General features: G+C 56.4%; 1 protein-coding gene across 1 annotated transcript in view; it reads right to left on the reverse strand.

The window, feature by feature from the left end:
• The window catches only part of B4GALT5 (beta-1,4-galactosyltransferase 5), a 32,522-nt gene that overhangs the window by 4,333 nt on the left and 5,322 nt on the right, over positions 1-22,867 (reverse strand). Inside the window, exons 2-8 of the mRNA XM_040575838.1 lie at positions 7,456-7,590; positions 3,993-4,106; positions 3,043-3,167; positions 2,481-2,597; positions 1,484-1,671; positions 1,164-1,286; positions 613-714 (exon numbers count right to left, since the gene is read on the reverse strand). Coding sequence (XP_040431772.1) covers positions 613-714; positions 1,164-1,286; positions 1,484-1,671; positions 2,481-2,597; positions 3,043-3,167; positions 3,993-4,106; positions 7,456-7,590 — 904 coding nt within the window. The remainder of the gene's footprint in view (positions 1-612; positions 715-1,163; positions 1,287-1,483; positions 1,672-2,480; positions 2,598-3,042; positions 3,168-3,992; positions 4,107-7,455; positions 7,591-22,867) is intronic.

Genomic DNA, 22,867 nt, shown 5'->3' on the forward strand with positions numbered 1-22,867 from the left:
TATAACCTCAAACAGAACCCCCCCCCAAAACAAATCCTCTGTAGATGACTGAGGATCAGCATGCAAGTTCATTTCTCCTCTGAATCTGCAGCGAATTCAAGTGGTGTTTTGCAGAACAAAGCCCCCTTGCTGCCCCCTTCTTCTGCCAGCAGCAGCCAGCAGCCCCTTTCCAGAACAGAGCTAGCACCATGCAGCAGCTCGCGCCCTGCAAGTCTTAATTCCTGCCGTTAATTGCAAAAAAAGGTATTTCTCTGGTTTCCTATTGCATAGTTTGCAGAAGACTCAAATTCCACCCATGGCCCCCAGCAGCAGCAGCCCTTCCTTGAGCGGTTGTACCCTCTGAAACAACTCTGGCTCACGGATGTCTGACAGCCCTACCTTTTGGGTAGCACCCAAGGAGCTGCAAGCACACCACAAGGACCCCTTGCCTTAGGCACGAAACATCCTGGATACCCAGCAGTGCTCCACCTCCCTCTTCTCCCCACAGTTTGTTTCCTTTGCAACTTGTGGCTGTTATTGCCTTCTGACAGCTGCAGGGAGCCTTGTACATGGCATAGACTTTGTGAAGGCCTCTGGGACCTTTAAAAATAAAATAAAAAACACATCACTTGCCTTCCTAGGAACTGCACTTCTCCCCGATGATGGTGGGGAATGGATTTGTATTTCCCTGTGTCTCCTTCCGGCCGAGTCACCGAATAGCCTGCGTACCGCACTCTGCGTTGGAAAGGGAAGAAAAATAAGAAGTAAAATAAACAGCTGCCCTTGTTGAGCCACCAACTCGCACAGTTAGGGCACTTGTGGCCCCTATCGTAGCTTCGCCTTTCCACCGAGCGGATAAGCTATGCAAACTCCCCACCTCAGCCTAAGCTGCACCATGCTCAGCACCTCCAGGTACCTGAGGTTCAGCTGAGGATCGGTTTGACACGGTCACCACCCATACCACGTCACCTCCAGCCAGGCTGGCTCTGCCCAGCCCAGGTGAGCATGGCACAGCAAGGGGCTAAACATCGACATGGGGCTGAGGCTGCTCCCAGCACTCGGGACCATGGCACTGTGCTCAGGAATTCCTCGAGTTCCTGGAATTTCTGTGCTCCGCGGAGCTGGCAGCAGCACCACGCCACAGGGAGCCCTGCCCATCGCAGGGACGCAGGCTGAGCCCGTACCTGTTCCAGAGGTCGTCGTCTTCGCCACCCCAGCCCCAGAAGGCGTTGGGAAAGCCATTGATCTTCTGGAACTGCTCCACAGTCAGGCCACTCACCCCGCCGAAGAACTCGTTGTAGGGGAGCCTGAGGAGGAGAGAAGGGTCAGTGCGGGGACCGCGGCACCAACTGCGGCTTTCCCACGTGCAGCGGGGGACACTGAGCTGTGAGGATGCTCTCCTCCATGCCCGTTTGTGCTTTACTTTGGGCTTCTGCCTTTCAGAAGAAAATGTAACACTTGCTTCTTATTTATTATCATAGCGAAGGGGAAGAGCGGTGCTTACAGGTACATGTACTTGTCCAGCTTGGCTGCGAAGTGTCTCGGCATCTGGCCGCACCCGTAATAGTTGCGGTCGTTTTCTGGTATGTGGTCCACATCGTGGAAGATGAGACAGTCCCAGTCCAAGTCCTTCATTGCTTCCCGAAAGCCGACGTTGAAGAGCATGGCACGGTTAAAGGGTTGGTTACCAGCCTAGGAGAGAGAGCGCCTTCAAGGGAAGCCCCGCACAAGTTCACGCTGTGTGCGCGCACTCTCGGCCCTATTTAGGGAACCGCAGAGCGGTCAGCTCCCAGATCCACTGCTCAAAGGGAAACGATGTGGTGGAACAGACAGACCAGTGAGATTAACCCAAACTTAAACACCAAGACTGCAGAAGCAAAAATAAAGCTGCAAAAGGTATCATTAGCCAGATAGTTGAAAAAAAAGCAAAACAATTTCAATCAATCTCTACTGGCTGCTGCCCAGAACAGCAAGGGCACCTAAATATGGAGGCATGTTTACGGGGTGGATGAAACCAGATAGCTTAAGTGACACGTTAGCATACACATCAAATTACAGTCTTAGGTTCTACACTGATGGAAGGCTTCCAGACACTGCGCAGACAAGAAGCGCGTGCATCCACCCCGTCAGGCCCAGGGGATGCTCCCTGAAGCCACTACAAATACACACAGCGATAATGCAGCATTATTTCAACTGCAAATACCTGCTTCAAAGCTGCAGTTTGTTTTGTTTAAAATCTCTCTTTTTTTTTTTTTTTTTAAAACAAGTCTACTGGATTTTTTTTGATTAAAAAAGTCATTTTTGGGCACGCCTCTCAGCTGTGCCACTTTTCAGCAGGATGGGACAATTTGAACATTGCAACATTAACCCCAGACCTTCAGAAGCTGAAGGGATGCGATCTGTCGGGTAAACCCCTCGGGACACAAAGCACTGCTGCCCTGGCAGGCTGCGATGTCAGCCCCCAGCACCGCCCGCCCGGCGCAGCACCGCGACCCACTTACTTGTTCCACGACATAAAACGCGAACTGTAAACGTTGACGCTGCAGCATTGGAATAAGGTGCCTGAAGAGGACCGGAAGATGCTCATAGCGATTGCGGAATGGGATCAGGATTGCCACCTGGGGATGAAAGGACACAGCTCTGCACCTCGAAAGCAGTCCTGCGGCCTACAGACCCCGACCCAGGGAGGAGGCTGCTGGCACGGTGTCAGTGCTGCTCTCCCCGTATAAACGGTATAAATCTGGGCACAGGTCCCCAGCAGTGCCACCTCGCCTCCTGAGCGAATCCCTCCCCAAACAGGGTGGGGGTGAGCTGAATGCTTGTCAGGGGGAAGCAGCCAGGCAAGATCGCTGCCTGTCCCCTTAGCAGTCCTTGCAGAGACCCAGAGCTGACTCGTGTGTCGCTAACAGCCCTCAGCTTCAGCATTTCTCCCGGTGCTGCAGTCCCGCATCGCGGCGATCCTCGCACCACTGCCCTGCAGCTGCAGCACACCAGAGGTAGATCCCAGTGCTCCCAGTAACGTGCCCCCACTGCCCCGCCAGGCGCTCCAAGCCTCCCGCTCACCTTCCAGCGAGGCAGGCAGTCGCTCGGCTTCCAGTGGCCTCCCAGCTTGATGGAAGGGTCTTTTGAGAAGAACTGGTGGACGTCCTCCATCGTGATCTCGCTCATATTTACATCGATGGGGCCCTCTGGGGAGACAGCAGGAGCAGCAGGTCAGGAGCCACGCTCCTGGGGTGACTTGCTGCCTGCTCCCCCTTGCCCTCTGCTCCCAGCACCGAATGCAAGTGGCTTCTTCTGTCCCCAGACACCAAAAAAGATGACTAGGGAATGCTACTGGTGTGCCTTGTCGCTCCTCAGCCCTGCTCAGCCGCCACGGCTGTTGCTGGACACAGCTCTCCATCAGAGACCCACCACCGTTGGGGCACACAGCAGCTCCGGCATCCAGCACCCCCTTCTCCATGGAGGTTTCAGGCAGACAAAGACCCCACGCCTCCATACTGAGCCACCTTCCCCTTTTCAGAAGGATTTACCCTGGAAAGCCCAGTTTCCCATGGAAGCAATGCCTAGGCAGGAGCATTTCTCCTAGCTGCAGCAGAGGTCCTGCCTGCACCCCGCACCCTCCCGTCCCCCCATGGCTCATGCCCAGCTCGGGGCGAGGGAGCGACCCCACTGCCCCTGGAAAAGGGCTGGCCCGGCCTCTCCACGGGCTGGCAGCGCACAATTCCCCTTTTGTTCATGTTTGCCACGGGCAAGCTTGAGGAGGGAGACGTGCCTCCGACGTAGCAGGAATTAATTCAGGCAATCGGGTAAACAACGGCTTCCCAGGAGGGGACAGCTCCGAACAGCGCTGCCATTCATCCCTGGCCTCAGTGCTCCGTGGGAGAGGTGGGACGCGGGTGAAATGGGGTGCTGCCACGTGCTGTGCCACTGCCACCCAGGCCAGGCAGGAGGTGACGAGGGGCGCACGGAGCCGCCGGGAAGGCGGGGGTGGCTCTGCACCCGCTGGTACTCACTCATAGAAGGGAGCCTCTCGGGACAGGTGTGGTTGGGGAAGTAGGTGAAGTCTTCGGGAAGAAAAGTTGTGGCTTGCAGAAAGGTTTCGTTGTGATTCAGGTCAAGAGGATAATCTGGGGAGGGATAAAAAAAAAAGGAGTCTACAGCTGAGCTGCAGGTCTCCGGTTTGTGCAGCCACCGTGAGCAAACTCCAGAAGCCGCCCACGCCTGGGAGCATCCCCAGCACCACGGGGGTGCCCCCACCCAACGCGAGCCCCTGACTTGCAGCCGTGACCCAGCCAGGGGCTCGTCCCCCGCCTCGGGTGGGCAGCCGCAGGACAGCGGGGGCAGCCCGGCCACCTTGCGTGAGGCCGCACCAGAGAAACCTTCAGCCTTCTGGTCAGAGCATCACCGCCAGGTATCGCAGACAGGTCAAACAGAGGAGCACAAGGAGCACGGCAGGAGAAGCTACTGAACACCTCGTCCCTGAAATCTGCGGACCAAGGGGACCACAGGCTCACAAGCGGCCTGCCTTGGCTTGCACAGAGGAAACTCTGTGCCCCAGCAGGTTGCGGCACGTTTCTCCAGCGCCCTGGTTCCTCTGCTTCCTTTCACCTTCTGGGTAAAAGCCCCTGGCGTGCTGCACCTCCAGCCGCTTTAAGGAAGTTTTTGTGCAGCTACGAACTTCTGCTTTCTGCAGTCGCCCACAGCCACCACAGCTCCGGCCAACTGCAACCTATATTTTAGGTAGCAGAAAAGTTTCCTTTCTGTAGTAACGCCCCAGCTGCTACGGGAAGATGCTGCCTCTCCACTTTCTCAGAGCATCAAGTGCACAGCGGGGCGTTAGCCTCTTGGTCTCAGGACACCACCAGCACCCACCTCAAACCACCTCACCCCCCAGAGGTGCTGGAAAGCAACTATTTAGCACTGTGGCCACCCAGCCACATCTCAGACAGCCCCGTGCTCCTGACCCACTGGGACAGAAAGGACTTGTCCCCTCCAGCTCCCTCCCCATGTGAGGGCATCGCTGCCGAAGCCGACCGCATCGCCTCGCGATGGGCACAGCTCCCAGCACGCTAAAGCCTAGCGGTCCTGGTGTCCCACCAGCATGCTACAAACCGGCTCTTTGGAGACAAAGGCTCCAGGGGGTCTTTCTGCCCCAGAGGTGCCCAAGCAACTCAGCAGGGCCTTGGACACAAGGGCTGCAGGTGACACAGCAGCAAACAGCAGATTTACAGGAGCGGAGCCCACCATCGTGCTGTGAGCACCGCTCGTCTGCTCCAGCGGGCACCCAGAGCATCCCAGGCAGGCTTCTGATGGACTTGCAGACAGAACCCAGGGGCTTGTCAGCTTTGATAGATGCTCGATAGATGCTTTTGGAGGCTTGATACTGCTCTAAATTTTAATAACCAGATGCCCATTAAGCTGGTATCACCAGAACACGCTCTCGATGCTGGGTTTGTCTGACAACACAGGGCGATGCTCAGCTCGCCCTTTTGCATGAAGCGCTGCCATTTTGGGCTGCAGAAGCGCAGACCGGACGCCTCCCAGCTCGCTGAATAGGAAACCTATTTTTGCATCTATTATCAAATGCTTAAAAAGTAACTTCCTCATTTGAATAACAGAAAAAAAAACAAAGCAGAGACGAAGCACAAACATAGAAGGTGAGGCAGAAGCGCACGGTGCTCGCGGCACACCACCCCGCGCTGTGTCCCCCTGCCATTCAGGACTGGACGACGTCGCTTTTCTAAGCAATCTCCCTAGGAATTAAAGCCACAGGTGCTGGAGGACACACACACGAGCCTGTTTGTAATAAACGACCTGCTGCCTTCTGGGGCCCAGGTGAGAGGCAGGCAAGGCCGCAGCTCGGAGAGCATCAGCAGCCTCCCGCCTGCGAGGTGCTGGGGCAGAGACAGCCAGCGAGGAGCCACGGGGTCTTCTCGTGCCATCGGGCCTGTGGTGGTCCTGCCGGCAGCCGTCCCATGCTGCCTGCACGTGTGGATTTGCTCTCCCGGCTTCCACACAGCCAGCGGTGGCGTGGGGAGGACGCACATCACCGGGCTGGATCCACAGCGTGCCCACGGAGATCACAGCAAGGGCCCTGCAGACGCTCAGGGAGGAAGCTGCCCATCCGAGCGATAATGCCATCCTGGTGGCCACAGTGCCGTGCCCGGCAGATACCACCTCTGCCCATCACGTGTGCGCTCCAACCTTGTGCCAGGGGAAGGTCACCCAAGGCTGGCGCGCGGTCTGCGCTGCTGCAGGCTGCCGGAGCAGGGAGGTTATCCGCCCGGGTCTGGGCAGAGCCGAGGGCTGTGCAGAGCTGGTTATTCCCACAGCAGGATTCTGCTGCCCACCGCACACAGGAGGAGTCCACGGCAGGTTTCGGAGGGCTCACATCCCCGCAGGCTGCCAGCTGGGAGGCTTGCATCACTGCCAGCCGCACAGGCGAAGCATCCAGCCCTCCTCCTCTCAAGTTGGGAGCGTGAGCTCCATCCTCACCGTGCATCTGCTTCAGCTGACGTCTCCAGCCTTAAAATAGCCCAGGCTGGCAGCCCGGCTGACCTCAGTGCACAGGTCACTGGTGCGATCCAAACTCCCTGTGCGGAGCACAGTGGCTGCAGCACCCGCTCTGCACATGGGAGCCGACGCTCCTGGGGGCGAGCAGGGCAGTGGCATCATCACGCATTTAAATTGCGAAGCAATCTTGCCCTTTTTAACTCGCTCAGCCCTGGTGATGAACCCAGCCCAGCGCTGGAGCCGGCACCGATGTGCCCGCAGGTGACACGGGAACACCAGAGCCACGCTCAGTGTCACACCTGCTCGCCCAGCCCCAGCGGGGTGCCCCATGCCGAGCTGTGCACAGACACACACGTTAATGTTTTCACTGTGCTATATTTACACAAACACTTGTAAACCTTTTATCAGCTTGATGGTACGGATGGTAAAGAGCCTCGAAGTCCGAGCCTGCCTCTCGGATCCCTGCAGCCTGCCCAGAGCTCAGTATGTGATCTGTGGCAGATCTCCAGCCGAGTCATTTCAGTTCAGCCCTGAATGGGAAGAGTGAAGCTGATACGCACAGGCTCCTCCACGTGCCTGATGCCATGGCTCTGGGAGCATGCGTGAGCCTGAGAAGCTTTTTTTTTTTTTTAAATACGAAACCTGATCCTTGCACTGAATTTGAAAGTGTTTATCCTCAGATTGGTGGAAGCTAACAAGCTGAATTTCCTGGAAAGCAGTTTTCCAGCTCAATATCCAGTCATTTTAGACCTATCAGGATTTCCACCCCTTATTTAAGTGAGAAGCATCTGAATTAAAAAACTTTCACATAGAAGAAACCAGTGAATCAAAATCCCCACCCTGCGTTTACCACCATAAATCATTTCCAAGATAAATTATTTATGAACCGAGAGCAGTTCAGGTCAACTTGATTTCCACCGGAAATGAAGACTTTAATCAAAATGACAATTATTAAGGAAATACCTGAGTCATTCACGCTGCTGTTCCTCTTGGCATAGGCACTGCGGACCACCTGCTCGTACACCTGAGCTCCTATTGTTCTCATGTTCTCACGAATCATGATGCCTTGGGCTTGCATCATGAAGAGGTAGGTGTTCACTGCAAGGAGAGAAAAAAAAAAAAGAAAGAAGATTTCCGTGAGCAGCAGCTCTCGGGGGAAAGAGGAACACGAGTCTTTTGGAAGCATTCCCAGCACCCTGCTGCGCTGCAGCTCCCTGCTGCCAGGAGCTTCCCTGGGTCACCCGACGGGAGCTGCGAAGGGCGCGCGGTCGGAGCGTGGGGGGAAGGCACCTTTGCAACCCCGGCCGATGAACAAGGGGAGCTCACAGCTGCTCCTGACAGCGCAGACTGTCACTTGGCTTTACAGGTTAAACACCTTTTGTTGTGCAAGTACGGACGTATAGTTCGGAAGTATCATTAGAACAGGAAACTGAGCAGCACGACCGGACACAGAAACTCATCCCTAGACCGCAGCGCAAGGGCTGGGCTGGTACCTGGGCACAGGGCACGTTACCCATGGCACCGAAACGCACGCTCCTCCTGCTGTCCCTCAGCAAAACCCTCCTCATCATCACCCTCCTGCGCCCTGGGCAGTGCGTGCACCGGGTCGCCTGCCAGCCCCTCTACAGAACACCTTGATTTGAAACCAGGGAGGAGAAAAAACAGAGGGCCGACCATACTAACAGCGGGAACGGCAGCTGATGGTGCCAGGAAGCCCGAGCCCCGATTAGATAGGGACCCGTATCAGGGCGCGAGGCTGCTCCGCCAGCGCTGCCCACTTGGTACACACAGCCACAGCCGCTCCTCTGCTTTCCCCTTCTGACCACAGCACTCACGGCAGCCTCCGGAGCAGCTGCTGCCTGCTATTTCCTAATTATAACTCTATTATTTTTTTTCCACGCAGGTAAGTAAATATTTGGAAGGGCATCTAAGCTCCGGAGCCAGCAGCCGTGCTGCCTGCACCCCGCCTGCCCCGAGCCGCACGGCCTCACCGCCTGCAGCAGGGGCTTAGCAGCTAAACTGCTGCAAAAGCAACGTTGAATGCTCATTTCTAGTCCCTCCTCTGCCGGGGATGGATGTCACAAGAGCAACACAAGTGCCAAGGCACCCAAAAGGAGGAACTGGCCCCAGATTTTGTCGGGGCACCTTCTCCAGCCCAGCCTCTGGCTGAACACTGGCTTACGCCAGCACAGCAGCGAGCAGGAGCTGCCTTGGCCAAAGCTGCACCTAAACCCTGCAGGGCACACGGCTCCTAAGGACACGTTTGCAGCACCTTGCCCTCACAGACGGACACCATCCACGCGAAGATGCAGCGAAGCATCAGGAGGCTCTACCAGGAGGCAGCACGGACCAGCACGAGGCAGGAGCCGCGTGCCCCAGAGCACAGCAGAGCAAGGGCAGGCGGGGCACAGCCTCACCTCGCCCGTCGTAAAGCAGCCAGGATTAAAGTCTGCCCGCTGCCCTTCCCAACCGCCCAAAAGGCGAATCACGGGACAGGGCACAGCTCCTCTCGTTTGCACAGAGCAGCCAGAGGGGAGCCAGAACTGCTGGAGATGTTTACCAGGACCGGGCTGCGATAAGGGCGAGCAGGGGCCCCAGCAGGCTCCCAGTGCCCAGCTCGCCCGGGCTTTGAGTCAGCGGCGAGGCACGACTTGCTGACGCTGAACAAGTAATTCAGCTTTCTACTTCATTATGCCTTCTACTCGCTGGGTAAAGCGGAATCAGGTTTGGTGAAGCATGAAAGAATGAAAGAGACACAAATCAGCATCCAATCCCTGCTTCATTTCAGGAACAGGGAGGTCTGTCCAGCGCGCTGAATGCGACGTTTGTTCCCCCGTTCTCCAACAGGGCAGATGAAGCACGGCCTCGCAAGAGGCGCAGGACATGACTTGCTCATTTCCACTTTGATGAAATTGCAGCGGGAATCCTTAACAGACTGTCACAGCCGTTACCATCCCCAGGGGAGCTCGAGCAAAAACAAGAGCAGCTTTGTTTTAGGCAGCAGTGCCTTTTCCCACATTAACCCCTTTACTAAAAGGGTCGCAGGGGTACCTGGCTGCGGCGGTGCCGTGCCACCAAGCACAGACCCCTGTGCCCGTGCTGCCCCAGCCAACGCTGTGCTCCCCTGCCGTGACCCAGCACCATCACACATCCCTAGTGTCCCAGGAAATTAGGTTTAAAACGCATTATTTAAAACATTTCACTCCCTTTATCTGCCCAGTGCTTAACTCAGCCCGGTGCAGCTCGCTCCTCAATTTCCTGGGCTTTTGACGAGCAGAGGGGCCAGCCTGTAATTGCATTAAGCACAACCCAGCTGCCCCCAGAGGTCAGGGCCACGACGGTGGCGTGGCGGTGCTGCCACCAGCGCTGGCTGTGACACGGGGCGCCGGGACACGGCCCCGGCTCGGAGCAGCACCGTGCACGTGCGGCTCACACCGGCTGAGCTGGGGTTCAGCCAGAAAGCAATTCTCCGTGTTGCGAGATAGGGCTAATCTAATCACGTAGGATGGTCTAGAAAATTACATTAGCCTTCTGCCTTTCCTCAGCCTGACCACAAGGCACTTGAGAGCACATCCGTGGAGCGATAACAGCCCCGCTACGGCAGCCGAGCGGCGGCACAAGGACAGGAGAGGGATTTTGGCCTCTGTCAGCAGGGGGAGATGCCTCTTTTCGGAGGAATTTCCAGCAGACCCTCATTATCCACACGGAAAATGAGCAAAATTTAAAGACCTGTCCGCCCAGATGACCGCGGTAAGATTATTCCCTTTGGTTTAAGGGACAAGTCAGCCCTGCTGGGATTTAAGCACGTGGGAGCCGTGCTATGGTTCTGTAAGCGCAGCGCCAAGCCTCCGGCTGCCCAGCAGCAGCAGCGGGGCTCCCCGCAGCACCCCGAGCTGTGCACCTTCACATCTGCACCCCGGCACCCCCACGAGCAAGGTGGGGGGACGCCAGCACTCACCAAAGCCTGGGCACGGGCAGCAGCTTGAATTGGGGAGGTGAAGTCCAATTACATAAATGAGCACTGAAAGCTTCCTGTAATCATTTCTCAGCTGGTATTTTCAGAGCACTTCTAATTAAGAAGCAGCTGACTCTCTCATGGAAAATTAATTTCACGGCCATGATATGTACGAGAAGAGGCAGCGGAGCGATTTCCACTTTGGGAGTTTGTTTGGGAGAGCTCTGAGCACGATTCACGCCGGCTGCCGACCCCGGAGGGGCTCAGACCCGCCGCATCCTGCTCACGACCCCAGCAGGACGCAGAAGGACGGTCCCCAGCACGGGGGACAGCGGGGTGTCCCGCCACGCGGCTGGGGCCGGGAAGAGAGGCCAGGTGGGTGGCAGCAGCCCTGCCCTGCCAGCGCTATCAGCGCCCCGCACAGCGGCCAGGCTTTCCGGAGGAAGGACCGCGTCTTCCTCTGCGCGGAGATTTAGGGCTTTCTGTCCCATTCAGGGCTTTCCCAGGCCATCTGTCTGGATGCAGAAGCACATAGGGGCTGCTCGGGGTTTAAGCACGGCCTTTTCCTCCCGACACACCAAAGCGGTGCTGGGGCACAGCGTGTGGCTGGCCCGAGCCCCTGCCCTGCCCCGCCCCGGGAGCAGGCGTTGGAATAACAAACCAATAAATCCTAAACCAACACGCAGCTTCATCAGGCGCTCGGAGAGAGCACCAAGAGTTGAGCTTGTGGGATGCCTGCACGCTGGAGATGCTTGGGGCAGCGCCAGTAAGAGCGGTGCTGGCCCTCAATGCACAGCACCTCCGCACCAAGCCTTTTACGGGGCTCTTCCAGCAGATCCCCAGCACCAAGTCAGCGTTAGCAGCACAAGGGTTTTACTCACCCTCACCCTACACTAACCCTCCGAGGAAGATATAGACAGTACGACAGCCTGAACATGTAAGCAAGGTGATGAGGGAGCGTAGCAGCGCAGCGTCCCACCGCTGGTAAGCCAGGAGACCTCTGCCTCCATTAGCCTCACGCGTTCAGCAGCACCGTATTCCCCTGCTGTACAGGGTGCCAGAACAATTAAATAAGAGGTTACAATCAGGTTTAGAGAATTTAATATTAATGCCAAAACTGTTACTTAGCCCTTTGCCTATAAATAGCACAGGAAGGAATAATTTGATACGTTAAGTGGCCTAAGAATTAGCAGTGCCGCAGCACTGAGCCGGTAATTACCAAGCACCCGCTCCCAAACTCAGCCCGCACGTGCACCCAGCAAGGGGGGAGGATCAGAGACTGCAGCGATGTTCGACCAAGTCCTGACTGTTGGGAATCTGCATCTGAAAATGGGAAGGAAAAAAAAAAAAAGAAGCTGGGAAGGTTTCAGCAGGGGGCGGGGTGGAAATCTGGTTACCCGAATAGTTCCTGAGTTCTTTATCGTGATGTGAAGAGAGCCGCTATCAGCGCCCATCTCAGCAACGCCACCGCTGCCCGGGCTGGGGGGTTGTGCAACTTCCTCCGAGCACCCCTGCACTGACTTCAGGACGGGCAGCGAGAGGAGCGCCCCAGCCACGTGCAACAATTCGGAAGCCCAGGGGAACCCCGAGCACCCCCAGCCCTGCAGCGCCCACCTGGGTGAGCTCCGTGCCCACCACCGAGCACCCAGCGCCCGGCCGGGCGCAGTGACGTGCGTGGGGCAGCACGTAGAGCACGACAAGCGCTCGCCCGAGTTAAATATTACCCTTCCTAGTGAGATTGGGGCTCTCCTACTGTAACCGCAGCTCGGGAGATGCAATTGCATGGGACTGCATCTCCTGTTTGGTCGCCATCCCTGCCCCTTCGCGGCCAGGCCGCCCTCCCCGCCAGGGTCAGCACAGCCGCTGCCAAGGAGCGGGAGAGCGAGGGCTGCCAGCAGATTTCTGGGCACGCAGAGCACAAAAGCACAGCGCTCGGCCTGCTCTCGTGGGCACCGCGCGGTTAAGAGCACAATAAAAGGGCCGTTCAGCAAGCAGAAGGGCCTGGTTGCTGCCCTCTTCAGCTGGCAGCGCTCGCACGCCGCTGCCGGCCCCGAACAGCAAACACGGACAGCTCGGCGTTTGTGCCTCGGCCCCTCGGGAGACAAAGCGGGGGGAATTCCCGCGTCCCGGGCACCAGCTCCAAGCGGCAGGAATCCCGATGCTCATGTAGGATCGGGACGAGGAAATGGAGGGAGAGCTTCAGTGAGAAAACCGACACAAATCAAGCAAACCTGGGCGAGCCAGGGGAGGCAGAGCAGCCCTCTCCTCCTTTGCTTCCTGGCCACGGGAATCGATGCAGCTGCAGGAGGGAGGAAATCCCTGGTCAGGACATCACACACATCGAGCAAGGAGCTTTAAGACAGGCAGGAAAAAGGCTGTGTTTGTGGTGCTTCTTCCCAGGAAATGCATTAAATCGAGAGCTCTAATCTACGCTGTCCTTCGGCCACCTAGCGCATAGCCAGGTCACAAAGGCAGGCTGGGTTTGGATTTGCAGTTTCTGTATAACCACGCACCACTTACATAGGTAAATTTTGAAATCACTCATTTGTTAACCTGCCAGATTAGGAGATTACCTACACCCACCGGGGATTATCCAAGCGTCAAGATAAAAACAATTTAACGGAGCCACAGATTTAGCAACTCAGTCCACGCGGTACAATCGCCACTGAAGTTCTAGCATCTCGACTTCTATGAACTAAAGGACAATCTGACAGTTGTTTAGGATATTCCAAAGGAAACAAACCAAGACCTGATTTTCCAACTGCGTTTCGCAAGCTCAGCACGGCTGAACAAAAAGGGCCGTCACACGCCCAGCCTCACGTTTGCCGCGACGGAGTTGTTCCAAATTGGGGGCCAAAATTTTGTTTCTGGTCACCGGTTAGCGTCTTCAGCCAGGTAGGACTACGTGAGTTACCACGCGTGAAACCAAACCGCCTCCCAGCTGTCACACTGAAACACAAGTGCAGGATGTGTGGTTGTAGCACCCAGCACCGCATTCATCCTTCCTTCAGTTCTGCAAGACCCGGGGCATGCCTCACGCTGCCATTTATGGCTAAAGAATGGTCCGGCTCTTATTTACAGGGTTTTTGCCTCCAAAAAAAAGCCTTGTGCAGGGGGAGCTTTGCTCCCTGCCTCGCTTGCCAGTGATGCCCATGCCCCGTGGGACCCATTCCTTGCCGCCAGCGCGTCCCCAGAGGGGCCGGAGGGATGCTCCCCGCACACACGGAGCGCCCTGCCGCAGGTGCAGAGCGGGGCCAGGCCCTCATCCTGCACCACGCCGTCCCCTGCTCTGCTGCTGCTTTCCTCAGCACAGCAACATCCCGCCCGGAAAAGCCCCAGGCTCGTTTCTGATGTGGCTGAGGGGGTTTCGGCTCCATGCTGGGGCTGAAAGAGCCCAGACCCTGAAGCAGCACAAACTGCGGTGCCGGTACCTGCTAGCGCAGAGGGTCGTGCAACTGCTCCAGCCTGGGAAGTACACGAGGGGCTTTGCAGTAAGCGTGACTCTCACCGTGCAGACTGCAGCTAACAAGGTGCATTCGCAGCAATATCCCAAGACATCCCCTTTGTGGCTTCTTTGTCAAGGCCAGATAAAAGGAGAACAGCAGTTTCAGCGTACGGGGAAGGAGCACTGTCACACCCCCACACCACGCATCAGCCCGGTGTGCCTGCCAGTCCTCCCAACTCCTAAAAGAATTCCCTAGACTGAGATTCTGGAATCACGTGGGCTGATTGCCATCCGAGATTTAAGAAGGCAACAGCTCAGAGCTCCCAGCCAAGAAGGCTCCTTCCACAGTTCAGCACCATCAGGAGACGCAGCAGCTTGGCCTCTGCAGCGAGATTTCCGAGTTGTTCTTGTCTGCGATAATTAAAGACCACAGCGCTAACGAAGTGAGTACAGCTGCTGCACTTCTGTAGGACAAAAAAAGCTGTCAGAAAGAGGATGCAACTTGAAGGCTCCGGCATCCAGTCCGCTACCCCTGTGATTTTGTAAGGACGCCGATGTCCTAAGTAAGACGCTTATTAGCTTATCGTGGACGATGTAGCCTTGGAATACCTAACGTTTGAAATTGTTTTCTTCCACCTGGCAAGCAAAATGCTAATCCAGCTGCTGTAAATAAATTCACCGATTCCACTACCAGAGAATGACCTCACTGCAGATCATTCATCCCGCTCTCTATTAACTTATTGAACACCCGATGTCACATCACAGCCTGCGCGATGCCTTCCTGGGAGTCAGCAGAGAAGCAGGTAGCAGGGCAAAGAGCGCTGGTTTGGGGTGTCCTGAGCAGGAGGGAACGAAGGACAACCTCCGTGCCCTTGCCCCGTGACAGACGCCTGCCGGACGTGCCAGGGTAAGCAGCCTGCTCGTGGGCTGCCCCCGGATCGTGCCCGAAGCGCCGCGCCGTGCTGCTGCTCTCCCACGCTGGCTGGCGCCTCCCTCCTGGGAACAGCGGGCGCTCGCCAGCAGCAACGCTGCCCGGCCACGCTGGCGGCGTCCCAAGGAAGCCCCAGACCTTATCGCAGTAAGGGTGGGAATAAAGCGCCCTGGCTTCAGAATCCAGCTCCGTACCACCCGTCACCACAGGCACCGTGCTCCCCGGGTTGCGAGTAACGCTCTGTAATTAAGTTACGCATTAATCCCAGATAAGCGGCAGCGAGGCTGTGCAATGAGTAAGCTCGGCGAGGGATAAGAGGGCCCGGTTCAGGATCTAGCAAGGAGGCAATGGGAACATCACCCACCTGCAAAATCCCAGCCTGCGAGGGCCGGGGAGCTCGCAGCTGCCAGGCTCCCAACCTACCAGGGTTGCTGTTTTATACCAACAGGAAACAAAGCCAGCCCAGGGCACAGGCCGCACGTCAGCTCCGGGCAGCCCGGCGATGCTGCCCTGCCCCGTGGCTGCTCCTCATCGCCTGGTGGCTGCTAAATTGGCAGGGACTGTCCGCAATTACCGGGGACTAGCAGGTTACAGCTCCGCACATCACCCCTGCCCCGCAGCCCCGGGGAAGTACACGCACCCGAAGGTGCGCACCGGGGGGGGCACAAACTCCCTCTTGCCCCACAGACGCCTCTTTAGGATGTTGTACACAGCAGCAGGCGTTTCAGCGAGCGACTTGTCTGTTTACCCAGGGATCTGAACGCTCGTTAGCTGATATGAGAAACAGAGCAGCAAAAAAAAAAAAAAAAAATTAGTTCCAGACTGACTGCGCCCAGAATGCAAGCTTGGCAAACAAGCCGGGAGTCGGATGCTTCCCTGGAAAAGACAAACGCACCGGGGAGGGCAGGCGGTGCTCGGAGGGGCGAGCAGCCCTCCCGCGCAGGCACGGCCCCCGCGGCCGGCTGCACACCCTGCTGCATCATCCCGCCTATTGCACAAGCAGCTCTGGATACGGAAAAGGCACTTGGCAGACGAGCAGGGAAATTAATTTATAACAGGTGGGTACATCCCCACGTTCGATGCCCGGAGCAGATTATAACCGAGGCAGCTGCAAGAAGCTTCCCCGGGCAGCGGGCACGAGGGCTGGCAGCGCCGGTGCGGGCTCCGTGCTCTGCCCCCGTGGCACGGGGGTCACCCCTCGGGGAGCTGGGGCCTCCTGCAAAGCCAAGCCCCACGAGTGCTGCGGTGCTGAGCAGAGGCAGGGAGAGATCCCGCAGCCCATGGGGATTTGGGGTCAGAAACGGCAGCCTGCGGTGCGTGCCCCTGCTCACGTCCTGCTCCCACTCCTCAGCAGTGCTGCGGTCAAAGGCTTCAGCCTGCGGCACGGCACGGCACGGTAACCCGTGGGACCCTGCCACGCACCAGGCACGCACCTACCCGCAGTGCTGTGGCACCCCTCCTCTTCTTCCTTGTCCTCCTCCTCCTCCTGGCCGAGGCACCAGCCCTTCCCTCCATGGCAGATAACGAGATTTTAGATTACGCTGATTTATCCACTCAACTTATCCGATTTGTCCAGGTCGAGTTCGCTCCTCCAACGTATCACAGCTAAACACAATCCTCCTCCTCTCACCCCTTCCCCCACGCAGACAAGCCCTTGCCAGCACTTTGCAACCACAGCCCTACAAATGCCACGTTTCCCTTCATCCTCCTCCTCCTCCTGCAATTTGCTTGGGGTTTTTTCAGCCTGCCCCCAAGCCAGGTGGGGACGCAGTGCCCCCACTGCCCGCTGAAGGCCACGAGCACCCACGGAGCCTCTCTCAGGTGAGCAGCAGGAGCCCCAGTGCCTCCAGGAGCCCCCTGGGGACACGGGGACCCCCGGTGCCACAGCTCCCAGCGCAGGGCAGGAGGTAGCAGCTGGAGGTTTGGTGTCAGCACCGCTCGAGGAAGCCGTGCCTCGCTATCAGCTTGCTCTAGCGCAACAGCAAAGAAGCCCATTGCCACGCCAACTAGCATTTTGGCTTTTTTAACCAGGTGAAAGCAGAGCAGCTGAAGCACGGCGCAGGGCAGCCTCCCCAGCACACTCCTGCATCGTGCGCTCCCTCTGCAGCCCTGCCGAGCTCGGTGCTGTGACGGAGCCATCCCGGGGCTGCCCAACGGGGCCAGGTATCGACAGATACCTCATGCTGGAGGCTAAAAACGCTGAAAACCATTCGATGCAACACAAGAAACTGGAAAGCAGGTGCTGTTGGGCTGACTTGCCAGCCAGCAAGCCTGCTGAGGGCTGGAAACACCAAAAGGTGCCTGACCAGCGTTTGCCCGGAGTTACAGACGCACGACAGGGCAGGAGGACGTGCAACAGGCTGCAGGAAGAGCGTTATAATTGCGCAGGTCGGTTCACCTCAAAGCAGAATCGAGTTTTATCTTCTTCCTCCAGCCCAGCGGAGGTTTACCTCCACACTGGCCGTTTTCCGTCTCTCAGGCTGTGCCGACAGCCACATGCACAGAGCTGGGGAGCCCGGTGCCCACAGCTGCTCCCTCCTGCACAGCGGCAGCGAGGGGAAAGGAGGTTACCAGAATAGCTTTTTTTAAAAGAATAAGAGGGAAAGTGATCTGAATAGCTGGTGCATTCTAAATAGCTTGCTCAACTAAGCCGGGACAACTCTCCCCACGGTGAAGGGTGTGCTCGCAGCACGCTGGTGGCACACACAGGCACGAGGCAGCACTGACGTGCCTCTTGCGACAACAGCGAAGAGTTAACCCTGCAAGGAAGGGACGTGCACCCTCCCCTGCTGCTTCAGGGAGACCCTGGCAAGCGCAAGAGCTCCCAGCCGAGGATGAAAAAATCACTTTAAACATGCCTCTATGCCTGCTCATACCAATCTTTCCGCCCTCCTGAGCGCGCACAGGAATAAACGCTACACGACAGGCTGGGTGCTAGCGTCACATCCCACACGGCGCCTCTGCGGGGCCGCGGGACAGGGGGAGACCGCTCTGGTGACAGGCAGCAACTCTTGTGGGCTCCAGCGCCCTCAGCCAGCGGTGTCTGCAGCTCGTAGCACGTGGGTTTGGTGAGGCTTCCTGTGAGAGCCCTGGAGAATCTTATCCGCTGCAGAAACTGGAAAGCTCACAAATATCAGCTGCTGTTGTAGAAGGTGGAAGCCTGACAGCCGACAGCCAGGGCATCTTCCGCACCTGCAGGCACGCAGCTTCGTGTATGGGGAAACACTTTCAAACCGACAGTGAGAGAACGAAGACTTTGAGGGAGAAAGTTCTCCAGGATGCTGAACTACAGCATCATCTACGTGCCCCGGCAGCCCCAGCACTGAGAACTCCTCCTGTCTGCTTCTGCGTTTGACCAGCCCAGCTCCCGAAGCGTGCCTGCGGAGCCACCAGGCTCTGAAGCAGAGCGCCCTTCTGCCCGACCCACACCCGAGTGACGTTCTCGCTCAAGAGCTGGTCTCCGGACCGGCACGTTCAAGGGCTTTGATCCATTTCAAATAAGGCAATGAGCTTAGCCCTTGATTAAATACGTAGTGTAATCCACCTAAATCTTGTTAGCCGAGAAGCCAGTGGCTCGTCTCTCCAGTGGCAGGCGGCGTTTCGTTCCACTGCTGGGCAAGCACAGAGTACGGGAGCGGTGGAGGCACGGCACCCGTCCCTGCTGCTCCAGCACCTCCGGATGGATTCGAGGCTCAGAAATTCACAGGCTCCTTTTGCAAAGCTTCCCCCTGTAACGGGGGAACGTGTCTCCGAAAGGAGTCCGTACCAGTCCTGCTGCAGGGCACCTCGCAGCTCACTGGGCAGCCAGCAAAGCCTCGAAACCCCAGCACTGCCGGGCAGGAGAAGTCACCGACCCTGACCACAGCCACCGCAGGGCAAAATTGTCATGCTAGGATGTGGGTTAGGGGACATCTGCTCCCACGAATATAGCACGTTTATTCGAGCCTTCAGAAGGCCAACACTGTGAGAAAAGGTACTGCTGCTGTTTCTCTCCGGGGTCCCACGCAGGGGCATAGGACACGCGGGGCATGCAGCAGGGAAGAGGCTGCACCGGGGCCAAACCCTGCAAATCCCCGCTGCCCCCTGCATTAACGGCTCCTGAGCCCCCTGCAGCAGCCAGCAGGCTCCAGTGGCCACCGACGGGCTGCTGGTTAATTCACCCCTGCTAGCACATTGTGGGGCTGCTATCACCCCTGTTACCTTAAAAAGCCCAGGCACAGGACTTGGGGGAATGCGAGGAGGAAAAGAAAATAGGTTTAAGAATTTTTGAGGTGGGGGAAAGAAAAAGAAAAAAGGAAAACACAGTTTTAGGCACAATCCCAAAGCACGTTCTCAGGCAGGTTGGAAAAAAAACTTCACAGGATTTCTAAAACAGAAAAAGCAGCAAATATAGGAGATATTCCCTTTAATCAAATACTACAAAGAAAGGCTCAGCAGAAAAAATCTGCTCCCAAGTGCACAGGGCTCGCCAGTTACCAGCTGGTGCAACAGAAATCATCCTTTTGGCATCTGTATCCTCAACCAGAGTTAGGAAAGGGAAAGGGCTGCCCGCAGAGTAACCGTGCATGATAAATGACAGCAGTTGAGCATTGCAGGGGCATTTCACTGCTTCAGAGGCTGCTGCTATAACAATCTTCTCTGACTCAGCAGCTGAAAGGGACGCCGGGAAGGAAGCACCATAAAAAAAAAAAGTCATGCATTATTAATATGGATGCTGGCAGCAAGACATGAGTTGGAAAAACACTGAGGGGAAAAAATATGACTGCAGAATAAGAGACGGAGCCGCGTGTGTCAGAGCACTTCACACTACCCTAAAAGTGGGCTGCGGTCAGGCCAGTGGCTGCTGCTGCCTACACGTGCTGCTGGGGCAGGGGCTGCCTCCCCCTCATCCCCCCAGCTCTATCGGGACGTGCATTTGCGGAGAGGAACCTGATGTGAACGATCCCCCCCCCAAGATAGGTTGCTGCAGTCCCAGCTGAAGTACAGCAAACACAGCAAGTCTCGGGCACGGCCCACGCTAGCCGACGCTTTGGTTTAGGGTTTTCCTGCCCTGGCATGCAGCCATTTAGCCATTTTATCTCCCTGTGGGCTGTGCATCAATCAGCTGTCTGCCGACGAGCCCACCAGCCCCTACACCCCGTGCTGCACCGCGCAGCTCGTGCCCGGTGCTGCCCCAGCACCACCACGGGCACAGAGCGCAGGAGTGGCACCGAAACGCTCCCCTGCTCCCACTGGGTAGGCAAGGAAAAACCATCAGTCGGAGCTCGCCTACCTGCTGCACTGCAGTATTTCATTTCCTGTTTTATTCTGCACACTTCATGGATTTATTTCTTTTTTTTTTTTTTTTTTTTAAGAGGCCAGAGATACCTTGCCAACATTTAGCATCCGTGTGGCTGTCTTCATCACTTCCCATCCAAAATCCTCATGTAAAAGCCTCCACCGCTGGAAGGAGGCACTGTACAGTAGCAGCGTGTGCTCTCCCAGCTCAGACGTCCCAGCACAGACCTCTGCGAGCCGCCTGCCCTGTTTGCAGCCAACCCACCGATCCCTTACCAGGAGCACTGTGGCAGCACATCAGTGTATTTATAATTTTGGTGCAGCTTGGTGCTCAGCCTCTGTAAAGCAAAGGAGGTGGGTAGTACAGCACCACGATTTGAAAGGTCCTTCTGATCATTTGTATGGGGATAGCATGCAAGTAAAACCGATCAGGTGGTTTACCATGAAATTCCTTGGTATGTAAACAAGCCCTGGCTGACTAACACCTCATGCACCACAGCCCAACAGCTGAGCAAAGGATTTTTCTCCCCCCAAACTCTGTTTACTTTCTCTCATTTTCAAACGCACAGAGACACCCTCCATGCAGAAATACTTCCCAATCTTTACATCTCGGACCAGGAAGGCAGAGGGAGAGGACAACACTGCGGGCACAGCCCAGCACGCAGCACTGGCACGGGGAGCTCACCGGCCTCACCGAGCAGGGGTTCGGCACCGTGCGGCCATATCCCTGCTCGGACACATGCTTCCACCTGAAATCCACTCAAAGCAGCCATTGATCTCCTCCCTGTGTACCTGGGGTTTCCATGTCGGGGCTCAAGCCCAGGCTCTCACGCAGCTGCAGTACTATTTATATGCCTTGGAAAACCGGAGCGCCGCGTCAGGTGCACCACAGCATTGACTTCATCCAAAATGCCCGCAGTCACTACAAAACACAACCCGACTCCCCAACCCGCCTGCCGCAGCTCGCTCGTTCACTATAGGTTTAAACAAAACCAGAAAGCCCTAGAAAATTCCTTCTGTGAGTGAACGCAGGGCAGTGTTTCTCTCCCCGCCACGCCACGCGCCGTGCCTGCGCCCACAAGGCCGCCTCCCGGCCAGGCCGCGGCTACACGTGCTGTCCTTGTGCTGCCCCTGGGACCGGGCCAGGCAGCAGATTAGGATGGCTGGAGAGAGACATTCTCCTGCCGGGCACTTACATCACCCTCCAGATTTTTGGTCTACCTTTCCTTTCAAAATAATAGCGGCTCTGAAGCGATACTAAGAGTCCTGGCATTTTTAGAAGTGCTAAGATTTAACGGCCACGATTTAATGTCCTCCATAAAACACATCTGCAAACAGAGCTCAAAGATTTATTTATTTTTTTTAAGAACAGGTGCAAAAAAGCCTTAAAATACATACTAACCATACTAATGCACTGATGCTCGCCGTGCTGCCAGAGAAAAACAGTCAGAACAACCCAAATGCAAACAAGAAGGAAAAGCTAGCATGGAAATAAACTTCACTAAAATAACCCAGCAAAGGTTTTGTCAAAGTAAACATGTTTTATGGTAACATTGCTGCTTTAAAAACAAAGCTGGTGAGGGGAAGATTTCCTCACTCTACAGAGTTTTCCTTCTGGATTCCCAGTGCTGCCATAGCAGGGGCTCTGCAGACCTATTCCCCCCAGCCTCGGGTCATGGTATCCACCCCTGCGAGGCTGCCCAGAAGTTTCAGTGTAATTAAGCACGTAAAGACTCCATGCATTAAAATGAGCCAACACCGAGAGCATTCAACCAGGGGCAAGTGGGACACACACAGCTCCCCGCGCTCCTCGGCTCCGGTCCCTGCAGCTGTCCCCGGGGCGTTCATCACCCCCTGACGGAGCAGACGTTGCCCGAGTTAATACAATTAATGAGCCCAGCCAGAGAAGAGGCAAACCATCACAAACCATCGGCTCAGGGAACAAAGCAGCAGGGCCGCAGCCCTCATCGCCACCAGCAGCTCCCTGAGGAGACTAGCAGCCTGCTGAAGCCACGGCCATCCACGGTTTCCCAAGCCTACAAAGATCAGGTTTCCTGGAGACCTGGGCTGGCGGCACTGATGTTTTTGCTGTAAGGTTCGGTCTGTTGCATATCGCTGAAGTTTTGATGCAATTAATTTGCAGGAATGAACCTGGAAGGCTTTGTGGCTTTCACGAGTCATGCTCATGGAGACAGACCGCTGAAACGTGAACTACTCACATGCTCCCTGCGCTTGCAACACCAAACGAGCCACCAGCAAAATAACCCAAACCAGAAGTGCCTGACAGACGACACGGACCACTGTCACGGGTGCTTAACAGCAAAGAAAAGCCAGTAATTCACCTGCCCCCTGAGAAACCCTGCAATTCCCAGCCTTGACCTGTGAGCCCTGAGCTGCGGTAGCCTCCTGGTCGCACGTGCGTTTCAAAAAGCTCTGTCCTGAACATGGCAGAAGCAGGGGCTATTTCCCCACGCTGCTGCCAGCTTCCTTCACGCTGAAGGTAGGAAACACTGAGTTCAAGACCCGGTATCAAGCAGCATTTATCACTACCCTCAGTCATTGTCATGTCTGACGCCTGTGAAAAGCTCGGAGGAACACCCCAAGAAATGCATCGTTACTACTTTGGGCTGTACAATTCTGCAGCACAGACTTTTTAGGGTTGGAAAGTAAGCGAGGGCAGCACTGCCGGTGAGTTTGCGGCAAGCCACCACACAGCAGAAGGAAGGTGTAGGAGGTGACAGACGGAGCTGCCACAGCACAAACCTCA

Source organism: Cygnus olor, chromosome 16, assembly GCF_009769625.2.
Source record: "Cygnus olor isolate bCygOlo1 chromosome 16, bCygOlo1.pri.v2, whole genome shotgun sequence".
In the NCBI taxonomy this organism is placed as follows: Eukaryota; Metazoa; Chordata; class Aves; order Anseriformes; family Anatidae; genus Cygnus; species Cygnus olor.